Source organism: Syngnathus scovelli, chromosome 2 (assembly GCF_024217435.2).
Source record: "Syngnathus scovelli strain Florida chromosome 2, RoL_Ssco_1.2, whole genome shotgun sequence".
Taxonomy (NCBI): domain Eukaryota; kingdom Metazoa; phylum Chordata; class Actinopteri; order Syngnathiformes; family Syngnathidae; genus Syngnathus; species Syngnathus scovelli.
This window is the reverse complement of record NC_090848.1, coordinates 18,255,799-18,278,220: the sequence shown is the minus strand read 5'-3', so window position 1 is coordinate 18,278,220 and position 22,422 is coordinate 18,255,799. Positions and strand designations below refer to the sequence as shown.

Below are 22,422 nucleotides of genomic sequence, written 5' to 3'. Positions count from 1 at the left end.
TCACTTTCACATTTACTCTGCGCCTCCTGAAAGTTTTGCTTTGTTGCATGTTAGAGCTGACATGATTGATTTTTAGCTTCAAGACTCTTAGTATTCTAAATGTGTCACTTTCACATTATGGCAATTTTCCAAAAAGGATGTGCTTGAAACTGTGACAATTACAAGGTTCAATTAAGCTATTCCTTTTTATCAAATGATCCTGAGTTTCTGCCACTTAGTTGCAATCACTTTCGTAGGCAGTTGATTTTTGGATCTGTAAATCAACACCAGTTAACTGTTGGCCTAAATAAGTCAGGTGTGAAGGCAGAACTGTTCCAACACTGTCCCATTGAGATTCCCACCCTGAAATGGTAAAGTGGCATGTTTTTTTTTTGAAAGCGTTCTCTGAACATGGGTCATGAAAGGTTCCAAAATGTTAATTATACATTATGATAATGATGACAAGATGACTTATTTTACTGTCATGGCTCACTTGGCAGCTTTAGGGATTGCTATTTGCATTGATCATTAGATAACATTGCAACTCAACATTGTGTATTTAATGAACTAAGACCTGTAAACATAGTGCAGCAAAAGGGTAGTTATCTTGGCAGGAATGCAGAAATGCTAGTTCAAACCAGTCACTGTATGACAGTCATGCACAGCTACACTAACTAGTTAATTATGGCGTCAAAATGCAAATACCGGTTAAAACAATTTAAATGAGATTGCCACAAAACACATTACAGTAAATTTATTTGAATGTAGAATGAGGTGTGAGGGTGCTTTCAGGCTTAAACTAGAAAAAAATGAATTTGCCCAATTTCTGCTGCATTCTTAGAACTCAGCCCTTGTGGAAACCTGGGATTGCTGTACTACCAAATGACTGTCAAGTTGGGGATGTCTCCGGAGAGGTCTGTCTTAGACGGGTAGACCACTTTTAGGTTCCCGTCCTGGTCGACAGTTCGGACCTGTTGGATGATCAAATCACTGCAGGCGTCTGTGCTAGTTGGCTGGCCTGATGGGGCGTCCTCTTCATCAGAGCCCACTTCCTCTTGATGCTCGACCGTGAACTTGTTCAACTCTGCCATTTTCTGCAAGCAAACAGAAGTTATCCTTTTGCTTTGCACCGTTGTAACTTATTTCAAAGTTTAACGTTCTTAAAAGTTTGGATGCTTTATATTTGTGTAATTTGAACAAAAGGGGCTTACTGCAATCAGAGTGTCCATAACATCTTTGCAAGTCTGCAGGCTGTTTGCACTCGTCACTTCCAAAAACAACTCTTTGGTTGTCTTTTTGATCTGTTGAGGACAAGCGGCATACACAACATCATGTAAACCATAATGGACTTTAGCTTTTTTCAAATGGCCAAGAGAGAGTATGCTCTTGGAAGTCTTGTCATAAATGCTCCCCAAATTATATTTGATAAGAATCACACACACCTTGGTTTTCTCACTGTTTGTGATAGGTGGAAATGAGATCACGTGGCCCTCTGCATCCACAACACAGGGATAAAGTGCTTTTCCTTGCAGAAGGTCCAGGTATCTGGAACAAGGTGGTAAGCATGTATTGCCTTTATTTAAAAAACAAACAAACTGAACGTTGCTTCAGATTTTGTAAGAAATATGAGCTGTGAAAGACCATAAATTGAAGCATAAAAGAAATCAAAATATACTTAGTGGATATTACAAGCCTATCTCTAGTTCAAATGATTGTGACCTGTAACCTACTGTATACAACTCAATCGATAGATATAAAAAAAATTAACTACTGATAGTTGCATAAGTGTAGACACCCTAGTTGGGATATGCTGTTTACAATTAACCAGATCAGAATAGAAATTCATCTTATCTATTTGTATTTGCCCTCTCAAAAAGATTTTTTCTGCCAATTGACTTGAGCAGCTTATAAATCACAATGGTGGAAAAAGTAAAATGTTCTTTTTTTAATAGTATTTTGGTCATATGAAAAAAAAATCCTGGTATTTGGACAGGAGTGTGTTAGCTGTTTGTTTATTGTATTACAACACTTTCTTGCAATTTCCAGTCGTTTTGTAAGCTTAATTTCCCCCCAACAGACAGAAATGTTTCGATAAAACTTTGGAACTGACTTGTGAAGACCAGTGACATTCTGCCTCTTCTTCTGCTTCCTCAGCTCATCAGCCTCCAGTTGAAGATGCCTCATCAGCTCCACGGCTGTCATTTCCTTCCGACCCAACGGTGTGATCTGACAAGGCACAAAAAAAAGAGCCACCGATGACAATTTATAAGACTTTGGTTGAGTTTTGCCCATCGGAATTAGACAGGGCTTGATGTAAGCCTACTTTGAGCTGTGTGGGAGGTATGGCATCATACACCAGTGGACCTTTGAGAAGCTGTACATCATGAGTGGCGATGGTCGCGATGGTCCTCTTTCCACATATGTCCTCATGAAGTTTCGTCTGGTAGGGACAAGTGAAACCTCTAAGTCTAAGAGACGGTTGATGTATTGAGCAAAGACATGGGGGCAGCTTATGTTAGAGGAGGGGAATGCAGTAGATAGACTTTGTAGAGCGACCCTGATGACAAGCTGTATAGAGGATGGATGGGTGGATAGATTGGATGGGCTCAACCAGTTTCAACCTGTTCAGCAAAAACTAAGTGGACTTTGCGGATTGTTGCCAACGCCTGCATTGCTTAAAAATATCTTGGCCACATAATGATCGAAGTGAAAAAAAAAAAACTAAAGATCACAATTTATTGACGTACCTGTGCCACAAGGAACCGCTTGAGAGCATTCCCAGGTTTCAGGAGCATGCCTCTGGCCACACAGCACACCAAGTAAGGGCGTACATCCTTCACCTCCGCACTCACTCTGACCGTGAGTGCCTCAGGCACATCGGAAACATGGAGAACCCTCACCACCATCTTGTTGATTTCTTCCAACTCGTCTCGTTCTTCCTCCTTCTTCTTCTTTTGCTTCCTCTTCTTGTCATTTGCACCCCGCCCCCCTTCCATGTCACCTTTCTCCTCTCCCTGCCTTGCTTTTCCTCTGAGGTAGTCGAGAATGGACTTGGTCTGGCAGCCTTTCACCATCTTCTCAAGGCGCTTGTCATTCAGCTTGTTGCCTCTGAAGTTGATCTCCTTTAGCTTGGGGCAGTCACTCAGGCTCAACGGGATGTCGCTCAGCTTGTTGTTGGAGAGATCTAGCACCTGAAATGGCAAACAAGAGTAGAACCACATCAAGGTCTTGGAGTAACTTTAGCACTTTGAAATGAAAAAGCAATTCATGCTAATTCTGTTATAAAAAAAAAAAAAACAGTGGCAACCAAATACTATTTTGTACCCATGCTTGTGTGACCTCTTTCTTGCAAACAATTTGTTTCTTGTAATATCATTAACGTCTGATAGTGGTATGACGTTTTTCTCATAAAATGTTGTGTTTTTTAAATTACCAGAGTAACTTTCTTAACATTAAAATTGTCCCCCAACAACTCTAGGAATGTATCCATCCATCTATTATCTGTACCGCTTGTCCCCACAGGGGTCTTGGGCGTGCTGGAGCTTATCCCGTTTTTTTGTGTGACCGTGACCCGACGTTCAGGGCTTCACCTTCAGAGCTGATAACTTGTGAATGTCCGTGCTGAGCTCCACGATGGCATTATCCGAGGCCATCAGGGTGCTGAGCAAATCCAGCCTCTCCGAGTAGAAATCCCTCGGGAACCCGATGATGCGGTTCTTGGACATGTTGACGCTGCAAAGCTTGGGGCATTGGCTCAGTCCATCCGGGAGAGCCTCCAAGTGGTTACAGCTCACGTTCAAAGTGGTTAGCTCGCGTAATTGCGTGATACCTTCCGGTAAAAGGCCAAGGTTGTTAGCTGACAGGTCCAGAACTTTGAGCGACTTGAGGCTGCTGATGATATTCGGGATACATGCGAGATTATTTCTGCACAGGATGAGACTCTGAAGGTTTGTCAGATGCTGGATGTCCTCGTGGAGCTCTGTCAGACTTGGGCACTGGCTAACCTCCAGATATTTGAGGAGCGTGAGGGAATAAATGGATGACGGAAGGCCCCCGTATGATGAAATTTTTGCATTGGCCGAACTACCTTGTAAAACCAGTTCACGTCTCTTCTCTGCTGCCGCTTTTTCCACTTCTGGCCATGCTTTCGTGTCATCCATGTTGGCAATTCGACTCCTGCTAAATGTAAACAAGGGGATCCATAGCTTCCGTTTAAAGCCTTCGGAATAAAAACCAAAACACTACCAATTAGCGTCCTTCAAAGGACCTAATGAGAATTAAAATATATGAACGTACTAGAAAGGTCTATTCTTTTATCTTGGTTCAACAATAGTGGTTAAAACTATACGTTGTGACTCGTGACCCTCAATAATACACTTTTAATACCTTTGTTTTGAAATGACAAACTTAGTATCCGGTTTATAGGCGGAAGACAGCAGAGCGTTACGATAGGCCCGGTAAGTGTGAAACTACACTGACCACAGTGCATTGCGATGCCAGCCGCAACATCGCGCATGCTCGTGCAAGTTGCCGCTTGTGGTGATGGGGATGAGACGCTAGTGCGAGCTGTCAACTTTACGGTGACGTTTACGGTAAGACTTATTTGAACGCACCAAATGGTGCCTCGTCTGTCTTGCAACTATTTAAAACGTAAAGCACTCAGACTGGAAGACATAATATCGTGTGATCGGTGAGAGCTGGCCAAAACAACGTCACAACACAGCTAGTGTAAGTAAGCTCTGCCATGTTGGTCAAATCCCCATGAGCGCTCGCCCATCATAAAAAGTCGCGCAGAGAAACTACCACTCAAGTGTTTCTGTTTCATTAACTCACGGTCAGTATCATCATTACCTGCGTAATATACAGTATTATTATTAGGTACTATGTTCTGGGTTCTTTTTTGTCACCATTCAATAGCTACACGTACCTATACTTTGGAAAGATATCTCGTTATTAATATTGTTTAGTCTAATATAACCATTTTATAGTAATAGCAATAAGGAATTGTATACAATGATTCTGTATTAGATTCTGGCCTGTTAAAATTGGTACAGAAAGATACGTCTCGTTTTTTTTTTTTTTCTTGACCTAAAACAGTAACTCATTAAGACTAAATCTCCACACAATGCATCACGGGAATATATGTTACCTGGCTTGTTTTTATTTTTGCAGCATACGGCGGAGGGATGCCCAGAAAAATAGCATTTATTGTACTTAGTTCTTCCAGTCATGAGGACAACTTCAGTGCCCAGCAACTCATTGTCCATGCACCCACTGTCAGTGGTTGGAGATCTAGCAGGTAGTATAGCAACATCCCACTGATTGTACATCACTCAATGTCTGTTGTCATCACTGGTTACATTTCAGGAATTCTAAAAATCAAGGTCAAATGCAACAATACTACTGATCTGCATTATATCTGTATTTTGTTTTATCCTATACAGACACCCAAGCAATGGCCTGTCACTTCATAAAATGATGTCAGCCTCTCTTAGTTCCTGATTCTTTTATTAAGTCCTGATTATTGTTATTGTGCAGGGGAAACCTCAAGCCCTGTTATTTCTAAAGTAGTTTAAAGTAGTACACTTCTACTGTAGACTTGGCTAGTGTCATTGTTGAATTCTGTTATATTAATACTGAACCACTTCCCTTGCTAAATTAATTTTCTGTGGTGTGAAACCTTAAAATTGACCTATTTGAAACAGTCACGGAATCTTGTGACTGCTGTATGACTGCTGGAATGGCGGGACAGTTGGATCGGGTTTGAGTCACAGGCCAAAATGATGCAAAATGTTCCACAGGTTGTGTAGCTACCCTCAGCACATCACCCTGCAGCTGGTGGAAAGAAGTCGGGTGAGGAAGCTGCAGTTGCTGGCCCACCATTACCTAATCCCAGCTAAGGTGGAGTTCCACATTGGAGACAGTCCTCCTGATCCTTGCACATCCATGTTCATCGGCCAACTTCACAAGTTAGGGTGAGACAACTGAGGATAATTTTAAACTCCTATTTTTTAGATATTTTACAACTGTCCAAAGAAGGCATTCCTGGTGAAATAGAGTTGAAGGATCCATTGATTTTGTAATGTGAGAACAGGACGTTCATGAGATACATGTAAAGAAATGCTCATTTCAAAATTATCTGTAAGCATGTTTCAAAAAATTAATTCACAAAACAGATACAATTCTGCATTACGCCCTCTCTCCACAGCTACGTGTCTCTGTCGGACAACGAGAAGACAGGCTTCAGAGCTCGGGAGCTGAAGTCGGTCCATGTAGATGCTGTTGGAACGTACTTGAGGATCACATTCCACAGAAATCACGTGAATCGTCACAATCGCTACAATCAGGTAAATGAAGCTCAGTGATGTCACAGTCTATCTTCGTCAGTGTGCAGCGTGAAGCGCACTGTGGATACTTTAGCACCATTTCTATGACCCGTTCTGAAGCTGGTAGCTCTGTGGTTGGAAGAATAAATCATTTTACCTTTTGTCAAAATCTGTACATTCCACCTCACAGACATTTATTTGGGGTTTCAGGTTGCGCTGGTGGCCATCAATGTGCTGGGTGATCCCCTTGATGGGGGCGCTTCTTACACTATTGTAAGTATCAGCTGTTATTGAACTTTTATTTTTGCAGCAGTGGGTGGCGCTCTTGTACTGTAGCTAATCTTAAGACATTTTCCCGGCTTACTGTACAATGGTGAACATTGAGAAATTGGTCTTGACTTTAATTTCAAATGGAATTAAAAAGTCTTAAATTTACCTTGCCTTAAACTGAAGGAAAATTATGAGATTATTATTATTATTATTTTATTAATTTGCATCCATTGTTAATTGAATTGTCCATAGTTATGAGTGTGAACGTTTGATTGCTTGTACCCCAGGCCATGGTGTACTAACCCTTTCCGTCTCTGGGACGCAATGCAACACCTCTGACCCTTTCCATATAAGGAAAAGCTGCATAGAAACTGAATGGAACATGTTTTTAGCTCAAAGGCGTAAATCATTAAGAAATGCTAGTCATGGTGCCCATATATACAGTATGTTTGAATGATTGACGTGACAAGAATGTAGTAAGGAAATACAAGGGGAAGTTTGGTTTCGATCACACAAGAGGGAGGCTTTTAGTTAGTCATTGTAATCAGATAAGCCTGCAGACAGATAGCTTTTCAGGGGAGAGCACTTTTAAACATGCACCCCCACTCACACACACATTCACAGACACACTCTCACTCTCTCCCTCATGTAAAGACACTGACACACTCGTGCACAGATTCCAGCGAACAAGCAGTGCATTGTTTTTCTTGCTAATCTGACTAAGGACCTCCACCTCAGCACTGAACCCACCTGTAGGGGTTCAGTTACTTGCATATACATATCTTCCCTGGTCTCAAATTGTGTTGACACAACTCATGCTGAACATGCACAGTGATGTTTGTATTCCTAGCAGCAAGAAGCAGTATGTACATCTTGTAATGTAATGTAATGTCATGTAATGTAATGTAATGCAATGCAATGACCGCAACTATGTTCTTGACTTGCGGTCTTCATCAATGTTTATCATTGTATTACTTAGTTTTGTGTCAGTTCATATCATTGTTCTTACTCTTGCTTCCGCTTAATTTTATCAGTAGCCTTTTGGGTGGTCCAGGCCAGCAAGACCTTTTCTTTTGACCTAAACACTATTAGAGGTTCTGGATGACATTTATAACAAGACTTCTAATATTTATGCCATAGAGTTGTCGTAATTTATTTGGAAGTCAATGGTGAAGTCTATTTTCTTCATTTTGTAGTATTTTATAATCCTAATTTTAATCTGAACTCTAATCGGATTGAAGAAATGTTGTCCACGTAAGCGTAGCCATGTATCTGTACAAGTTTAGTGCTAGATAACAAGGGAACATCCTGTGTGTGTGTGTGTTGTGTGTGTGCGTGTGCATGTGTGTGTGTGTGTGTGTGTGCGTGCGTTCGTACGTGTGATTTGTCCATCTGTTTACCCCCAGCCAAGAGGAGACCAGCTGATCGAACACTACCTCAACGGCACCCAGCTGGAAGCCGCCTTGGATGCGACCCTTGCAGGGTGAGACTCGGCCATTGAACCCGGGTGTCTTTGTTTTGTGTTAATAATACTGCACAAGCAAGAGACAACCAATAAGGCATTCAAGGACTCGTAGATAGAACACAATAATTTCATATTGTTTGATGGACAAATTAGCAGATTTGCAAAATTGCTCATCAAAAAACGTTATTTCGAGCCTTGTACCCCTGTAAAAGATTCAAAATAATTTAACCATATGAATATTTTCAACCTTGGTGTGTGCTCTTTTTAGCATCCCTGGTGTCTTCAAACTTGCAATCAATGAGACGATCTAACTAGTTTCCAGTAGTCACTGTGCTGTTTGGTGACATGGTGTGTTCCACACTAAACATAGGACGAAGAAGGAGACATTTAACCCGAAAATTAGAGACGAGCATATTTCTGTGATAAATTTAAAATCCATGCGAATGTGGCCAACCTCCCTGGGCGTTGCTGGAACATGCCAATGACAAGTTGAGGAGACGGATAATACAAAAGTAATAATACAAATGTGCCCAGAGCAACCTCCAAAACAAACAAACAAACAAACAAACAAACAAACAAACAAACAAACAAACAAACAAACAAACAAACAAACAAACAAACAAACAAACAAACAAACAAACAAACAAACGTTTACTTGGGTTATCGTTGCATGATATTTACAATTTTTATCATTGAATCGGAATTGGAGAAGCCTGGAAATAAATCGTCCATTTGGGAAAATCTTGAAACCGCATCTAAATCCAAAACCCGCATTTGAGCCGAGTTGACCGGGTTTGGGAATTTGGCAGACCCCACTGCCCCTTAAAACTTGTTGGCCTAAAGTAGACTAAACTTGAGAGCAGCTGGAAGCAGGTCCAAATAGCAGTGCAGGTGCTGTAATGTGATTTTTGTTAAATTCGATCATGGTGCAGGCAGACAGATTCAGCTGTGTTCACACCCGCAATGGCGCACAATTAGACAGTGCTTTGCTTTGGACATTCGCCGCCAGACACGAAAATAGAGCCAAATTTGTGTCTTTCTCTTGATCTTAGAAAATATGACTCCACATCTCCCTTGGATGACCTGGCCTTTGATATGTACCAGGACCCTGAAGTTGCCTGCATCATCCGCCAGCTGGATCAAAAAAAGCAGGATATGGTTCACCAGGAGAGATTTGAGCAAGCCAAGTATCTGAAGCAGGCCATTGCTGATCTTCAAAAGGTACCATCAATACTGTTCCAGTATATTGAAAAATAATTGGTTTTGTTATGAGACAAAATTCCTAAATGAAGAAAGTTCGCCAGCAATATTTTGCCTCTGATTATTGCGCCTCTGAATGTTCTCTTTGTGTACGCCACCCTAAAAAAAACCTGTTCAACATTTATTGAACAGTACTTAAACATTACTCAGATTCCCGTTACTGACCCGTTTGTATACAGTGTTGCCATGCACACCATGAATTCTTAATAAGCTCAACAGCTGCAGCGACTGTCAGGTCATGTCGATTCTTCTGCCTTCTTACTCAATCTCACAGCTTTTTGTAACCAGAGAGCAGCCACACTTGCCTTGTCAGCTGCACAGCAGTCAAAGCTGTTGTCATGGCAGTCTGAAAGCCAATGAATACACTGTATGCATGTAGTTAATTGCAAGCTTTATTTTATCCACTAAAAGAAGTTCTTATTTGTGGAACTCCTCAACAGAAAAGCATTGTACAATTTTCATGCCAGAGAAAAGATGTTGCTCGGTTTAATTAGGGACAATGACATTTCCTCACAAATGAATTTTGCCTTGTTGATTTCAGTTTGAAAATATAGATTCACCAGTCAAGCCAAATTTATTGATATAACCCTTTCATTAATTAGAATGTGGTGCTGACTCGGTGACTGATAGAAACTTCACACTTGCAAACATGATGACAAAACTGCTATAAGCTTCATGAGCATGAAAACTTACTGTGCCTTTGTTATCCCAATTTTCTTACGTCTCCTGTGCCAAATTCTCAACAATACTTGACTAGCACATATCTAAATCTATATACCTAATCATAATTCCCATACTGTAGTGTTTCTTTGGCAGCAGTAGTTCTCAACAATACTTGACTAGCACATATCTAAATCTATATACCTAATCATAATTCCCATATTGTAGTGTTTCTTTGGCAGCAGTAGTTCTTCCTCTAAGTAACTGGCTGACTTCATTTGGTTTGGACACCAAAGAATGACTTGTTAGAAAGAGCAGTTGTTCTGTCGTTACGTTTTGCCTGAACGGCATCCTGACAAGATCTCTACCCATTCTGGACAGGCTGGGGAGCATTTGGCAAGGTTTGATGTGGAGAGGCAGTGTGCAATTGAAAAGGAGGAATATGACCTCGCCAAGAAAAAGAAGGATGAAATGGATGCATACCGGCGGAGTGTCTACCAGCAGCTGGAAGTCCACAACCTGTTTGATCATATGGCAATTGTTAGTCACCAAACACAGGCAATGGTAAGTGAGTTGCTCTCTGTGCCGTATTTTTTAAGAAGGTAGGGTGTGGGAGGCACAATTTATTAGAAGTCACTTCCGCTCATTTGCTTCATCTTTAGATCACAAGTGCATCGGAATCATGTCCAGCCAAGGAGGTTCCATCACCTCTTTGTTCTTCAGACATCCCTTCACTCCCCACCAAGTCCATTGACACAAAAAGGAAAGAGAAAGCCCTTTCAAATACTCCACAGAGAGACACACTCTTACCAAAATGGAGCAACTCACCTGACTCACCTTGCGCCTCGTCTGAGCTTCAAATAATAAATGTAAGTGCCACTTATCTTAGCTGAAGAAAAATCCCACAGAAAATAGTGATTCAGATTTAGCTCTCTTTCTTTGTACATGCTGCTCTGACAAAGATGAGCAATATAAAGCCATGTGGGACTAGAGACAAGCCAAAATCAGCATCACACAAATGAGTGAGAGGCTAAAGTAGCTCACTAACTTTGAGTTAGCGGTGCTGCGGGCTAGGTCTCTTAGTATGACAACTACTGAATTTGTGGCTTGTTTACTATCCCTGTATAGTACTGAAAGTGGCTACATTTTGAGTCATGTGGGTGGAACACATGGCAGAGAGTGTGTGCTGTGTACCCAAACAGTGAAATGTTTTAGTGAAGTAAAATGAAGGAAAAACATTTTTATTCTCAAGGTGTCTGGCTGCATAAGTAATTTTGTCTTATTCATAGTCAGCGTGTCTAGTCCACCTCAGGCCAGGTACACGGGAGGATTGTTGGTGGTGGGATTCTTTTTACATTTTACTCACCACCTCCCGAGGTCAGCCCAACTACAGGTTTAAGTTTCTCTACTTAATTAAAAGTCTGCAACAGATGACTGACGCCGCCAGCTGCCCATGTGGGTTTAAGACCGAACTTTTGAGCTGGGTACGAAGCAGCCAACCGCCAACCGAACCAGGGGGCAAAGCGCAAGAGGATTTACTGAAGGGTGCCGAGGGCTGCGCGATCTTTAAAAACATAACAATCACATTTATTTTAGTCATGCTTATTTATTTGTATATTTGCTGTAGAAATCATTTTTATTATAAATGATTATTCATTGATTTCAAAACTTAATATATATTCAACTAGTAAAACGCTACTACTTAAAACTACCATGACTCCTGCCCATTCAACCCTGCACATTGAACACTTTATTATTTTCTTTAAATTCAAATAAGTAAACTGGATATTTTTTTCTAGTTTCATACTAAGTACAATGGGTTTTCCATTTCTACAAATTTCTTACATTAGTTCGTCGGTGTGCCTTTTGAGGAGAGGCATCTGCCAGCCCCACAGGGAAAGGACCAGCCAGTGGAGGCTATACAGAGCCCTGCAATGGTTCACTCTGTTCCACTTGACACCCAACGTAGTCTGCTTAGCCCTGAGGTGGGCGGAGAACCGGAGCCCCTCTCGGAAAAGGCTCAGAGAGAGGCTGGCCATGCAATAGAGGTGTACGGTGAGAGTCTGGTAAGTGACAGAAAAGGTGAAAACCGCTAAGTGATTGTATGGGATTGTGTAGGATCTCCATATCTATTGTGTCATAAAAACAGATGAATTCCAAAGTAAACATTATGATTTGTTTTTGTTTTTTTCCCTTGACTACTCTTTTCCAGGTTGCAAGGGCATATTCTAAATCCTGGTCAAATAGGGAGGATGCACTCCTGGCAGTGCACAAGAAACTCTTGGAAGTGCCCTCCACGACTCCCAAAGAGGAGCTGAGAAGCATGATAAGAGCCGCAGTCTTCTTGGTCAAGAGGGCCCTCTCGGAGAAAGTTTCATCTGTAACTCCTTTTCTTTCTAGTCATTGGGTGTTTTGTTTGTTTATTAGTTTTTTTAATCAATTCCACCAATGGTTCTACCAATGTATCCGCAGTTATATGTTCACTGGAACCCCGTTACAAACACACTTTATGCTCCTGGTTTTGAACTCTCACACACGGAACAGTGTTTTCCCTATGTATGGCATCCAAACCTCCTCTCCCAGAGGTTGATTCCTCAGTAAAAAAAAAAATAACATTACAAAAATAGCACAGTAACATTTCTCTCTAATGTAGAGCAACAACAATTCTCAAGGTTATTAGTTTATTTCTTGAACCACCATGTATCTAAATGCATTTACATACGTTCCCCATCAAGGTGTTAGCGTATGTGGTTATATATTCAAGTTATTATGTATTTTCTGATTAGTCATTAGATCATATACCATTAACTGCACCTGGGGTTTGGAAATGCGTTCAGATTCCTTTAAGTAGCCAGGTAAGGCAATTCAATGCCAACTTGCCTTCAGACAAATGCAAATGAATATACCAACAACAAAGTGCACAATTCGATTTTGGATATATTTGTAAACACACATCAAAATCTGCCTCAACTTAGGTTTTCCAAGCCTCCTTGAAGTTGCTGCTCTTCATGTTGAGCCAGCTCATCCCAGGTCTGGGCAGAGTTGAGGTGACTCACTGTTTGGAGAACACTTGGCCCACCCTACTGGCCAGGACTGGAGACTTGACTAACCACCTCCGCAACGCTGCCACAGCCACTATCCAGGTATTATATCACAATGACACGCATGGCCAGTCTAGGCGGCTCATTTCATTCCCTTGACATGTGCCATACTAGTCTCGACATGGTGGAAACACGTGGTGCAGTTCCCATGTTTCCACATTCCAGTCACTTGATAAAATGTCACAGATGAGGTGTTCCATCTTATTTGCACACAACTTCCTCTCCATCCAGATGTTTGTGTTGAAGGATAAATTAGAATGTACAACGGCACACGGATGCGACTTGACAGTGGCTTACAGTGCATCATCTCTGTTGTTTGCTGTTTAGGAAATTGCTGCCCTGAAGGATGTTCGGGTCTTGCACTTTGTACACGTTGAGCTGGTGAAGCCTATCAAATCCAACTTTCCCTCTCGTCTAGCCCAGAGTCGGGCCGAGCTGCTCGAAAATCTCCTGGTGGAGCTGGGCACAGAGAATTCTGGATTCACTGTGGCGAATGTAATGACGGTAAAGGACTTCAATTGATTCATTAAATGTCCTGGCTCTTGCATTGGGTCACCAAATTTGTTGACTCAATTTGAGATTTTGGGAAAGCAACCTCTTTTTCCCCACTTCACAAGATACTTCAAAAGTAGAATGTCATATATCGTAGAGGCCAAGTTTTGGTTGATAGTATTTCAGGTATCCATGAATTGAATTTTTGGGGTCAAAGTGTGTTCATTTTTGTAACCTTTACAAAAGCTTTTACACACCTTGATGAGTTGCAAAATTGTGTAGGCCATACGCAGTCTCTGGACACAAACTAACATTTCATTTCCTTAGCTTTCAGCACTAACCAACTATCCATGTTCAAAATGCCCACTTACTGACCACGGTGGACAAGGCAATACTTGTCCTTTTCTTTTACTTTATGACCCCTCACCCCTTTTAGCCCTCCTCCTGAATCTTTTATCATTGAGGGCAATTTGTTAGGTTTGCCTTTAACCTTTTCCACACAGGTGGCCTTTGTTTGCATGTTTGCACATGCTTGCTGGTTGCCTTTGTGTGGAGCGCCTCCAAGATTTGCTTAGGAAACACTTCCAGTCATGATTGAGATGTGACGGGATGGAGGGGGGTTTCCTTTGCTCATGTGACTTTAACCATTTCAGCGAGTATCCTGTATGCATGGTCTGTGCTAAGATTAAAACTTTTTCACAATTTCTTTATTTATTATTTGATCCCACAGCTGTAATTAGTTGAATCAAACAAAATATGCCTTTTTTGCAGTCGATAGCATCCCCAAAATAACCAGAGTGATAGATTTTTTTTTCTGTTACTCAGTAATATGTCTTCCACTCTCAAATGTTCTGTAGTGAAAACCATCCGAGCCATCCAATGGACAAGACCCTCATTTAAATATGGTGATCAACAGTTTCACACCCATTGCTAACATCAAGCACAATCTATAGTGAACGTGCAATTGAGTGTGCACCCTAACCCCTAAACTTAGTAAAACACCCCAGTCATATTGGATCACATACAACATAGCTACCACCAACATGTGTAATATGTTTAGAATGAACATGCAATGTAACACATTTGAAGTCTGTCGGTGTGATATAACTCAATTATTATTCCCTACTCCCTTTACTAAATGACTTTCATAAAACGCATACGACATGCCTACAGTGGTTACATTTGTATAGGCTACAGAAAAATGTTCTTAGAGTCTTTGCAGTTTAAGTTAACTGGTAATTTGTAAATATACTCTGTTATGTCAAAAACCAACATGAAGGAAAACACTCAATGAAACCACAAATTGTATGTTAGGTTGCAGGAACTTGCTAAGTGCAATAGAAGCCTGTTTAATGCCATTGTTAGTGAAAAATAACTAACATGAAAACAAGTCATTAGGGAAAAAAAATAGTCTTTTGAAAAGCACTATAATATAACAAATACGCCCTGTATATGTCCACATACCACATGCCCATGTCGCTAGTATGTGAATTTGATACCCCAAGAGTGTTAGGACAGGGATGGTTTGAACATTTTTTCCTTTTCTTACTACCGTTACCTGGGTGATCTGCCTTGTGAAATTCTGTAAGGACTCAGCTTAGGGGCCCACTATGTAACAAGGTATGGGAATCGGAACTGGTTGCAGGAAAGTGCAGGTGGGAGGCATTTCTGTGTACTTGCCGAGGAGCAAGGCACGGAAGCCGTAATTGCTTGGGCGTATTTATGTGCCGCTGTCATTTGTGGCACCATGTTACTGGTTTATTTGTGTGTGTTGCAATGTCAGTATAACTTGTATTAGAGTTTTTTGCAAACACACCCAATGCTTTTGGGATGGACTCAAACAGATTTTGAGCCAGGTCACACAGAACCTCGGTGTATTGAAGCTGTATATCAATAAACACACTTCTGCTGTATCTTTTTCAGTTTTGTATGGCAGCCTTGGAGCATGGTGCGTCTGCTGTTCGAGAAGTGGCAGTGCGTATCATCTTGTCCATGTACAAGCAGCACAGTTCGGCTGTTCTCAGCTACTTTCCATCTCCTAATGCTGCTCGGAAGAACTTCCTTTACAGAACCTTATTTGATGGCTTTGCCAAAATCGATGGAAAGCTGGCGGAAACTCAGGCAAGACTTTTCATCTGTTTTCCGATCAGGATTTTATGTTGCTGATAGTGATACCAATGAGTGACATTTGCCGATACCAGTCACATGAATTTTTGCCTTCATGTCAGGGTTCGTTCAAACAGTTGATAGAGGTTTGTTTGGCAGACGCTCGCCTGTACTTTTCTTGTCCCGAGGGAATTTTTAACATGTTCAAAATTTGCTTGCGACAAGAAAAATAAACTATTGGTTTTATTGAAATGCAATCAATGAAGACCAGCTTGTAGGTAGGCAATGGAGCTGCTTCACATATCAGATGGATGTTTTTTCACATGACACCATAGATATCTTTTTAAATTTTATGCTACAAAGGACAAAAGGAGGCATCAAAATTTTAGCTTAAAGCCGCTTCAATGCTTGTTTTGATCAAATAATTTGTCAGCATTTAGCTATTTAAGATAGTCTTCTAGCTCTGCATTTATTTAAATTCCAATACTTGCTATGCACTATTTAGCCCATATACGGGTTTGGCTTTTGTTGGACGACTGACATGCTGGGACATTTGACTGTAATGCTTGTGAGTCACCCCGTGAGTAAGCTTAATTTGCACCAGCATCATCAGAATGCTAGCCCTGCCATTACCGAATTGGCACACTGTTGCGCCTCAGTCATCATCAACATCAACGCAGTACAACCTTGCTGCTCCAAAGGTTACAAAGCTTCGGGGTAGTAGCACACATCAGTCTCCACGACTCAATATTCAAATAAAAGTAGACACAGATAATGAATGGTGTATTGACGTTGTGACAAATTTGTCCGGCTCTATAATGGGTGGTGGTTTGCAGGATGGGCAGAAGGAGAAAGAGGAGATCCACTCTTTGCAAGAGCAGCTGGCTGCCTTGAAGGACATGACAGTAGGTGGAGTTGTCATCGGAGCACAGTTACATCACACCTTGTAAAGGCTTCTCATTAACATTTAGAACTCCACTTGACTCAGTGGGCTTTCAAAAAGTCTCTTTTACAAATAAAACTGGTACATTGTATTCTAACAAAAGAGGGAAAGAACACTCTCCATTGTCAATGAACAAATGACTGTGTCAAAATCAATTTGAATATCTGTCCTTTTCTTTTAGATTGGGACCATTTACTCACATGTGTGTCTTTTCTTAAAGGAGGGAGACGGTAAAAGTACCAAAGGACAAATGGCCAAGAAAGAAGTTCCTAAAGTTGAGAGGGTGCCTCAAAAGACTGGTAAACAAAGTATGTATGTGGAGACAGATCCAATTCAGTCTAAAGCCTTTCAACTGTTTATTTTTTCCACCATCAGGCTTGGTTTTGAGAGCGGATTGAATGTACTGTTAATCTTTTGAAACCTGCAAAGACAAATATTGATCGCCCCAAACATGACCTGTTCATTGTGGATTGCTTTCACAATTTAAGGAGTTGTTAAGTCGCAACTGCTATAATTTGTCTGTCCAGACACTGAACTTGGGGGCTGCATCAGCCATGAAGGCGAATGTCAAGTATTTCCTATTTTACTCAATGCGGGTTTATTTATTTATAGAGCACTTTTTAAAAAAAGCAGCTGAAGCAAAGTGCTGCAGTTAATATCTCAAACATAAAACAATAAGTGACAACTAACTTATTCATTAAATAATTCTTACTTAAAACCAAAAGTGGTTGAATGCTAAATGTACAAACTTTTCATAATTTCAATGTTAAAAGAGTTTGATGTAGCGCTGTCCAGTTGGAAGTGACAGGTCTCATCTTCTTGTTTAACAGCAGTTCTAAAATTGTCTCAGAACAAGACAACACGCACCGAGGAGGTCCAACAATCTGTCACATACCTGGATAAGTAAGTGACTTGCCTTTAGGCATTAGCCTGTTTAGCTGACTAGTATCTTCATTCACAATACAATGCAGTAGATATTACAGATTCATGGTCATTGTATTCTAAAACTTCAGTTCACTGTTTTTTCCAGCTTATGTATATTCTGCGGCAAAACTGACGATTCTTTCACGGAAGATGGTTTAGACCTTCACTACTGGAAACACTGTCCCATGCTGCGGCGCTGCGATGAATGCAAACAGGTAAGCTTCCACCAAAGCAAAAAATTGTTTCTCTTTTATTGCAACTTATGGTGTTCGCAGGTAGTGGAGATCTCTAGCTTCACAGAACACCTACTAAGCGAATGTGATAGTAGGTCCAAGTTCAGCCAGTGTCTGCGCTGCTCGGAGGCAGTGGCCACAGAAGATCTGACTCGACACATCCAGGGTACCACTTGCAAACGTGAGTTTCCCATCTAAAGTTTTGGATGACTGGTTGAGTGGGAGCAATGACATTTGGTATTTTTATATCATCGAAGTGTTCAAGCCAAAAGTGATTAATATTTTTTTTTCTATTTCACTAATCCATTAATTTTCTATACTGTGCATCCTCATTAAGGTTGTCGGTGAGCTGGAGCCTTTATCCGCGGACTTTGTTCATTGGTACTTTGTTGGTTATTTAAGCCTCTTGCTCTGCTTTATCCCATGGCCGTTTGGAAAATTGTCTTGAATTGGAATATAAACCAGATGCGATAAGCTGTAAATCTTGAAATATGCACAAAAGAAGCCAGAAAGCATCTGAAGGCCAAGTGGATGTAGTTTTGAGCTTCAGCTACTTAAAAGTATTTTTCTGTATCTGGCTGGTGCTTCAACCATATGCCAGTATTAATAATTGACAAGTGTGGAGTCTTCTTTGCGTTTCTTTAAGGTTTGGCTTTGTAATTCCATAAATCCCATTATTCTCAACATTATTGGATTTTCTTGATGAATTCCTTATTGAAGAATTAAATCCATCATTGAAACAATGTCTAAATTTAAAATTCCGTTCTTTCCTATCACATTTTCCTTTCCTTTCCAGTGTTCTCTATACCTGTACGGTAGCTTAAAGGTATCACATTTCTGTTTCAGCCCCTGTCTCAGGTAAACGCTCCAGCCACTGCCCTTTGTGTCACAGCAACTTTTCACCGGGAGAAGAGGTAAGATTCTGAACACGAGTGTGCCAGCTAAAACAACTAAGATGCCATTCATTCTTTTCATTTTTCCAATTTAGATTGGGAGAACTTAGTTACATCACCTTTGCAAATATCAAAAAACTAAATCTTTTTATCAAAGGTCTCACACACTAAGACAAATAGCTTGTTTGACAGACCCTGGGCATTCACACCATTAGCATTTCCCCTCAACCATCAAACCAACACTAAAAAAGTAAAAGACCAGAGAGGAACGGAGGTAAAACGCTGCTATTGTTGACCCATTTAAAGACTTCAAACGAGGAGACTTCTTTGTTCCTTGCTGTGCTGCCTCATTCCTTCTCTCAAGTTGAATTTCAAAAGGAGAACCAAGGAGGGAAAACCCTGAATAACCTGCAGAGCTGGACTGGGAGATTTTTTCAGGCCAGGTGTCAGTTTTGTAACCTTTGCCCACACGTGCATGTTCACACCCGCACTTAAATGCATGGGCACAAGCAAAATGCATTTGTGCGCACACACATGCACACAATCATCCTTTGGGTTTTGTTGTGGGTGGTACTGGAAAAAATAATCGAAATCCTTGGAATGAGGGCGAGCAAAATAATCAAAAGGTCTCTGAGTCTGACTGTCTGAGTTGGCCTTTCCCTTGCACTGCTCCCCGGACTTGTCTTGCGTATACTCTGCATCAGCTGAGAGTGTCAGAACAACCAGCATAATAATTATATTATCGACAATAACACATTTAATCAAAAAATGTTTCTCATTTCATTATCATTGCTCGTATTCAAGCAGAATCTGCTCAAGGAGATGTAACACAAATAGTGTAAATGTACTCTGCGGTGATCTCACTAAAAACTTAGACATGACATGCAGTTTCTTGATGCAAACACACCCTTCAAAATTGCTGAGGGGGAGAAAAAAACATTACGAGAAAGTCGCACTCTTGCCTGAACAGATGCCATGAAAGGCTGCAGTGTTGTAGAAGGAAGGAGGGCGGCCATTCCGCCGTTGGCTGGTACCTACAGTTGCCCGTGGCATCCTCGGATTGAAGGTCCTCCAGGGCACAACTGGACTTACTGAGCAGCTTTTGTACATGTTGCAGGCCTGGAAGGCTCACCTAACGGGCAGTGAGGGCTGCAAACAAAACTCACGCAGGGCCGCGGTGTCCCAGAGAACCCAACCAGCACAAGGTGAAGCATTCATACCCGCTTGTCCATACAGCCGCCAGCACAGCACAGCACACATTACAAAGTGCAACTTTTCTAAATTGGCTTTCTAACTTAGTGACATGATTCATTATATTTATGAAATCTTTACATTGTGATTTTTCATTTCTTTTTATGACAATCTTTAGAACCACAGTAACACAGAAATGTTTGCTTATTACAGTTGTCGGTACAAAAAACCCAATTCCTATCAAAGAGCTCTTGTGGCTCTTCAAGTTGAGTGTTCAAAGGAATGGATAATGGTCTTGTCTGTGTGGCATCTCAAGCCACAATTACTCCAGAAATACATCCGTTTGGAATTAATGGCATAATGTGGGCTCGTCAAGAGTGTCAACAGAGAACAGTCAAACATGGAATGTGTTTACTTCTCAGGGTGTACCTTAGGGAAAGCAGAGCCAGGTACAGAAAGCCACCATGAGTTAATCTGTGTGGTCTTCATTTCACTTTGGCTATAAACAACTGTGGCAAATATCTTTTACTTTTTTTTTTAAGTTCCAGGAAATTTACTTGGAATAGAGCAGCATTTTCCAAAGTGTTAAGCCATTGGTATACGAGTCTAGCATCATACCTCTCTGGAATGTGCTTTCACTACTGCTTAAGAATCCCTGCAATGAGGTTTTTCTTGAAGGACACATATTTTGCACTTTTCTCGCAGTTTAAAAACAGTTTGTAGATTTCTTAATGTCTTTTTCATGCTTTCACCGAAATTTTCTTCAAAGCACAGGAACACAGTCAATTCAAAACGACACCGCCATGTTTATGTTCTTTAATTGCTGTACGTATATGGCTGCTTTGTTTTGGTCATAAATACAACGCGAGACAAAGGTTTTTATCTTTGTCAAGGGTTTGACAAGTGGTGGGCCTCTCTGTTTGTGTGCAGGTAAGGCTGTTGCTAGCACAAAGGTCCTAAACACCTGGTCGGTGGGAAGTCGAGGTGGAACCAGGCCTTTGGGAAGAGGCAGTCGGATCCCGTCCCTGGCACCCCTGGCTAGAGGACACACACCTGGGAAGCGGTGACTGTTAAAGAAGAAAACTCACCTTCTTGCTGTAGAGGATCAACTGTCACCCATCATGTCATGGCCCTAGTTTCTCAATCTTGGGAAAGGTTTTATGCCATGTGATTTGATGACCTGCTTGCAATCAGAATGAGTTTCGGCTATTTGTCAGGGTTCATACGATGTTGCAAAAATGTTCGCAGACAGTTATTGCTCAGTGAGATATGGGCTTAAATGAGACGCTGACCCGCTGGTCGTAAAAATGAAAACATTGTCATGCCGAACTGAAATCTTTAGTCCAAATTTGAAAAAAAAAAACTAATTATAGGTCCAGGGTATGCTTCATTGCAGCCAATGATGAGGCATGCAGTAAGTCGTTTCACAGTATTTGTATAGCACACCCACATCACATAGTTAAACACAAGAAAAAAGACTGGTTAGAGTAATAGCAAAGGTTACAAAGTTCAAAAAGGGGACATTTTGACAATTATGTTGTCATTAAAATTGTTTCAGAATAAAAGCATGAGACTATTTTAATTACAAACTAGCTATGAGAGCGAGTTGAACGAGTTAGACTAGCTATGAGAGCGAGTTGAACGAGTTAGACTGCTAAAGTGTGGCAGATGGCGAATAGAACCGAGATAATTTCCAATGACGTCATCAGGGGTTATTTTGTCAGACCTGACAATGCCCTCCTACAACTAGAGACCCAGATGCTACTATACAGCTGTCGATATACTGTATGCCCAGTGCCTGTAGCATTTGACTGCGGCTACACAAACAGAAGTTGCTCCTTAGGCACCAAGAGGTGTTGCTGTATTGGGTTTCTGTTGTCTTGCCAGATGAGGTGTGCATTTGAGCAACTTTACACTAGAAATGTCCCGATCCATTATTCTGCATCGGTACCTGCTCCTTGTCCGGCTCTTTAGTGAGTATCAGACAGAATCGGATTCAGTCACAGGAGCGAGCCGATCCTGTTTCATGTGTTTTTGCGGCATCGAGTCACAGACTCGCTTTTTGGCTGGCTGAATCATTTCAATGTACAGTTGAAGTTGAGTTCTGCTAAGGCTTAAGCAAAAGATTGAACTATAGTTCAATGTGTTGTAAGTATAGCAAAACATGGAAGTAATCATTTTAATGTGTACTGTAGTGTATGATTCCTTCCGCACCTTAGGGTTGAAGTTAAAAAAAATATATATATAGTACTATAGTGAGGCGGGGGGGCGGTATCAGATCAGTATTGGATTGGGCACACCTTAAAAAATCGTATCGAAAGCCAAAAAACTTTGGTGGAGTTTAAAGCTAAAAAGATGAGTATGTATTTGTCCATGTCCTAATACGTATTTATTGACCCGACTGCGTATGTAATAATTGTAATGTAGGTTTGATACTGTGTACATCTTCATGACAATGACTATTTTTTTTTGCCTAAAGTACCTGCATTTTAAAAAAAATAAAAAATAAACTTGCATAACACAGGTTTTGATTATTTTGTTGACTATGGCGTTATTCCCGAGCAGCATTTCTTTATTAA

General features: G+C 41.0%; 2 protein-coding genes across 6 annotated transcripts; one reads left to right on the top strand and one right to left on the bottom strand.

Moving 5' to 3' along the window:
* Positions 1 to 718: 718 nt before the first annotated feature.
* Positions 719 to 4,189, bottom strand: lrrc47 (leucine rich repeat containing 47). The gene is made up of 7 exons (XM_049754913.2): positions 3,570 to 4,189; positions 2,727 to 3,170; positions 2,303 to 2,419; positions 2,090 to 2,205; positions 1,422 to 1,524; positions 1,191 to 1,280; positions 719 to 1,073 (listed from the first exon to the last, which is right to left on the bottom strand). The coding sequence occupies exons 1-7, from the start codon at positions 4,137 to 4,139 to the stop codon at positions 855 to 857; spliced, it is 1,659 nt and encodes a 552-aa protein (XP_049610870.1). The 5' UTR covers positions 4,140 to 4,189; the 3' UTR covers positions 719 to 854.
* A 233-nt stretch (positions 4,190 to 4,422) lies between these two features.
* cep104 (centrosomal protein 104) lies at positions 4,423 to 22,362 on the top strand. Of its 5 annotated transcripts, none has more exons than XM_049754901.1 (22): positions 4,423 to 4,571; positions 5,152 to 5,278; positions 5,781 to 5,954; positions 6,188 to 6,326; positions 6,516 to 6,578; positions 7,982 to 8,058; positions 9,093 to 9,261; positions 10,342 to 10,524; positions 10,623 to 10,829; positions 11,832 to 12,026; positions 12,173 to 12,340; positions 12,936 to 13,103; positions 13,389 to 13,565; positions 15,477 to 15,674; positions 16,496 to 16,564; positions 16,823 to 16,910; positions 17,433 to 17,505; positions 17,633 to 17,741; positions 17,802 to 17,940; positions 18,606 to 18,673; positions 19,770 to 19,857; positions 20,774 to 22,362. In XM_049754901.1, the coding sequence occupies exons 2-22, from the start codon at positions 5,166 to 5,168 to the stop codon at positions 20,908 to 20,910; spliced, it is 2,802 nt and encodes a 933-aa protein (XP_049610858.1). In that variant the 5' UTR covers positions 4,423 to 4,571; positions 5,152 to 5,165; the 3' UTR covers positions 20,911 to 22,362. The 5 variants fall into 5 exon arrangements, 4 of the variants coding, with proteins under 4 accessions (XP_049610858.1, XP_049610855.1, XP_049610857.1 ...); XM_049754898.1 differs by having other exon boundaries at positions 11,811 to 12,026; XM_049754900.1 differs by having other exon boundaries at positions 4,565 to 4,707; positions 11,811 to 12,026.
* Positions 22,363 to 22,422: the final 60 nt, after the last annotated feature.

Coding starts and splice junctions, on each gene's coding strand:
- lrrc47 (XM_049754913.2), bottom strand. CDS start 4,139: ATGGATGACACGAAAGCATGGCCAGAAGTGGAAAAAGCGGCAGCAGAG. Junction 2,206..2,302: donor TACCTCCCACACAGCTCAAA/GTAGGCTTACAT, acceptor GTGCCTTGTCAG/ATCACACCGTTGGGTCGGAA. Junction 1,074..1,190: donor TTATGGACACTCTGATTGCA/GTAAGCCCCTTT, acceptor GTTTGCTTGCAG/AAAATGGCAGAGTTGAACAA.
- cep104 (XM_049754898.1), top strand. CDS start 5,166: ATGCCCAGAAAAATAGCATTTATTGTACTTAGTTCTTCCAGTCATGAG. Junction 17,742..17,801: donor GCTGCGATGAATGCAAACAG/GTAAGCTTCCAC, acceptor TGGTGTTCGCAG/GTAGTGGAGATCTCTAGCTT. Junction 17,941..18,605: donor CCAGGGTACCACTTGCAAAC/GTGAGTTTCCCA, acceptor TTTCTGTTTCAG/CCCCTGTCTCAGGTAAACGC.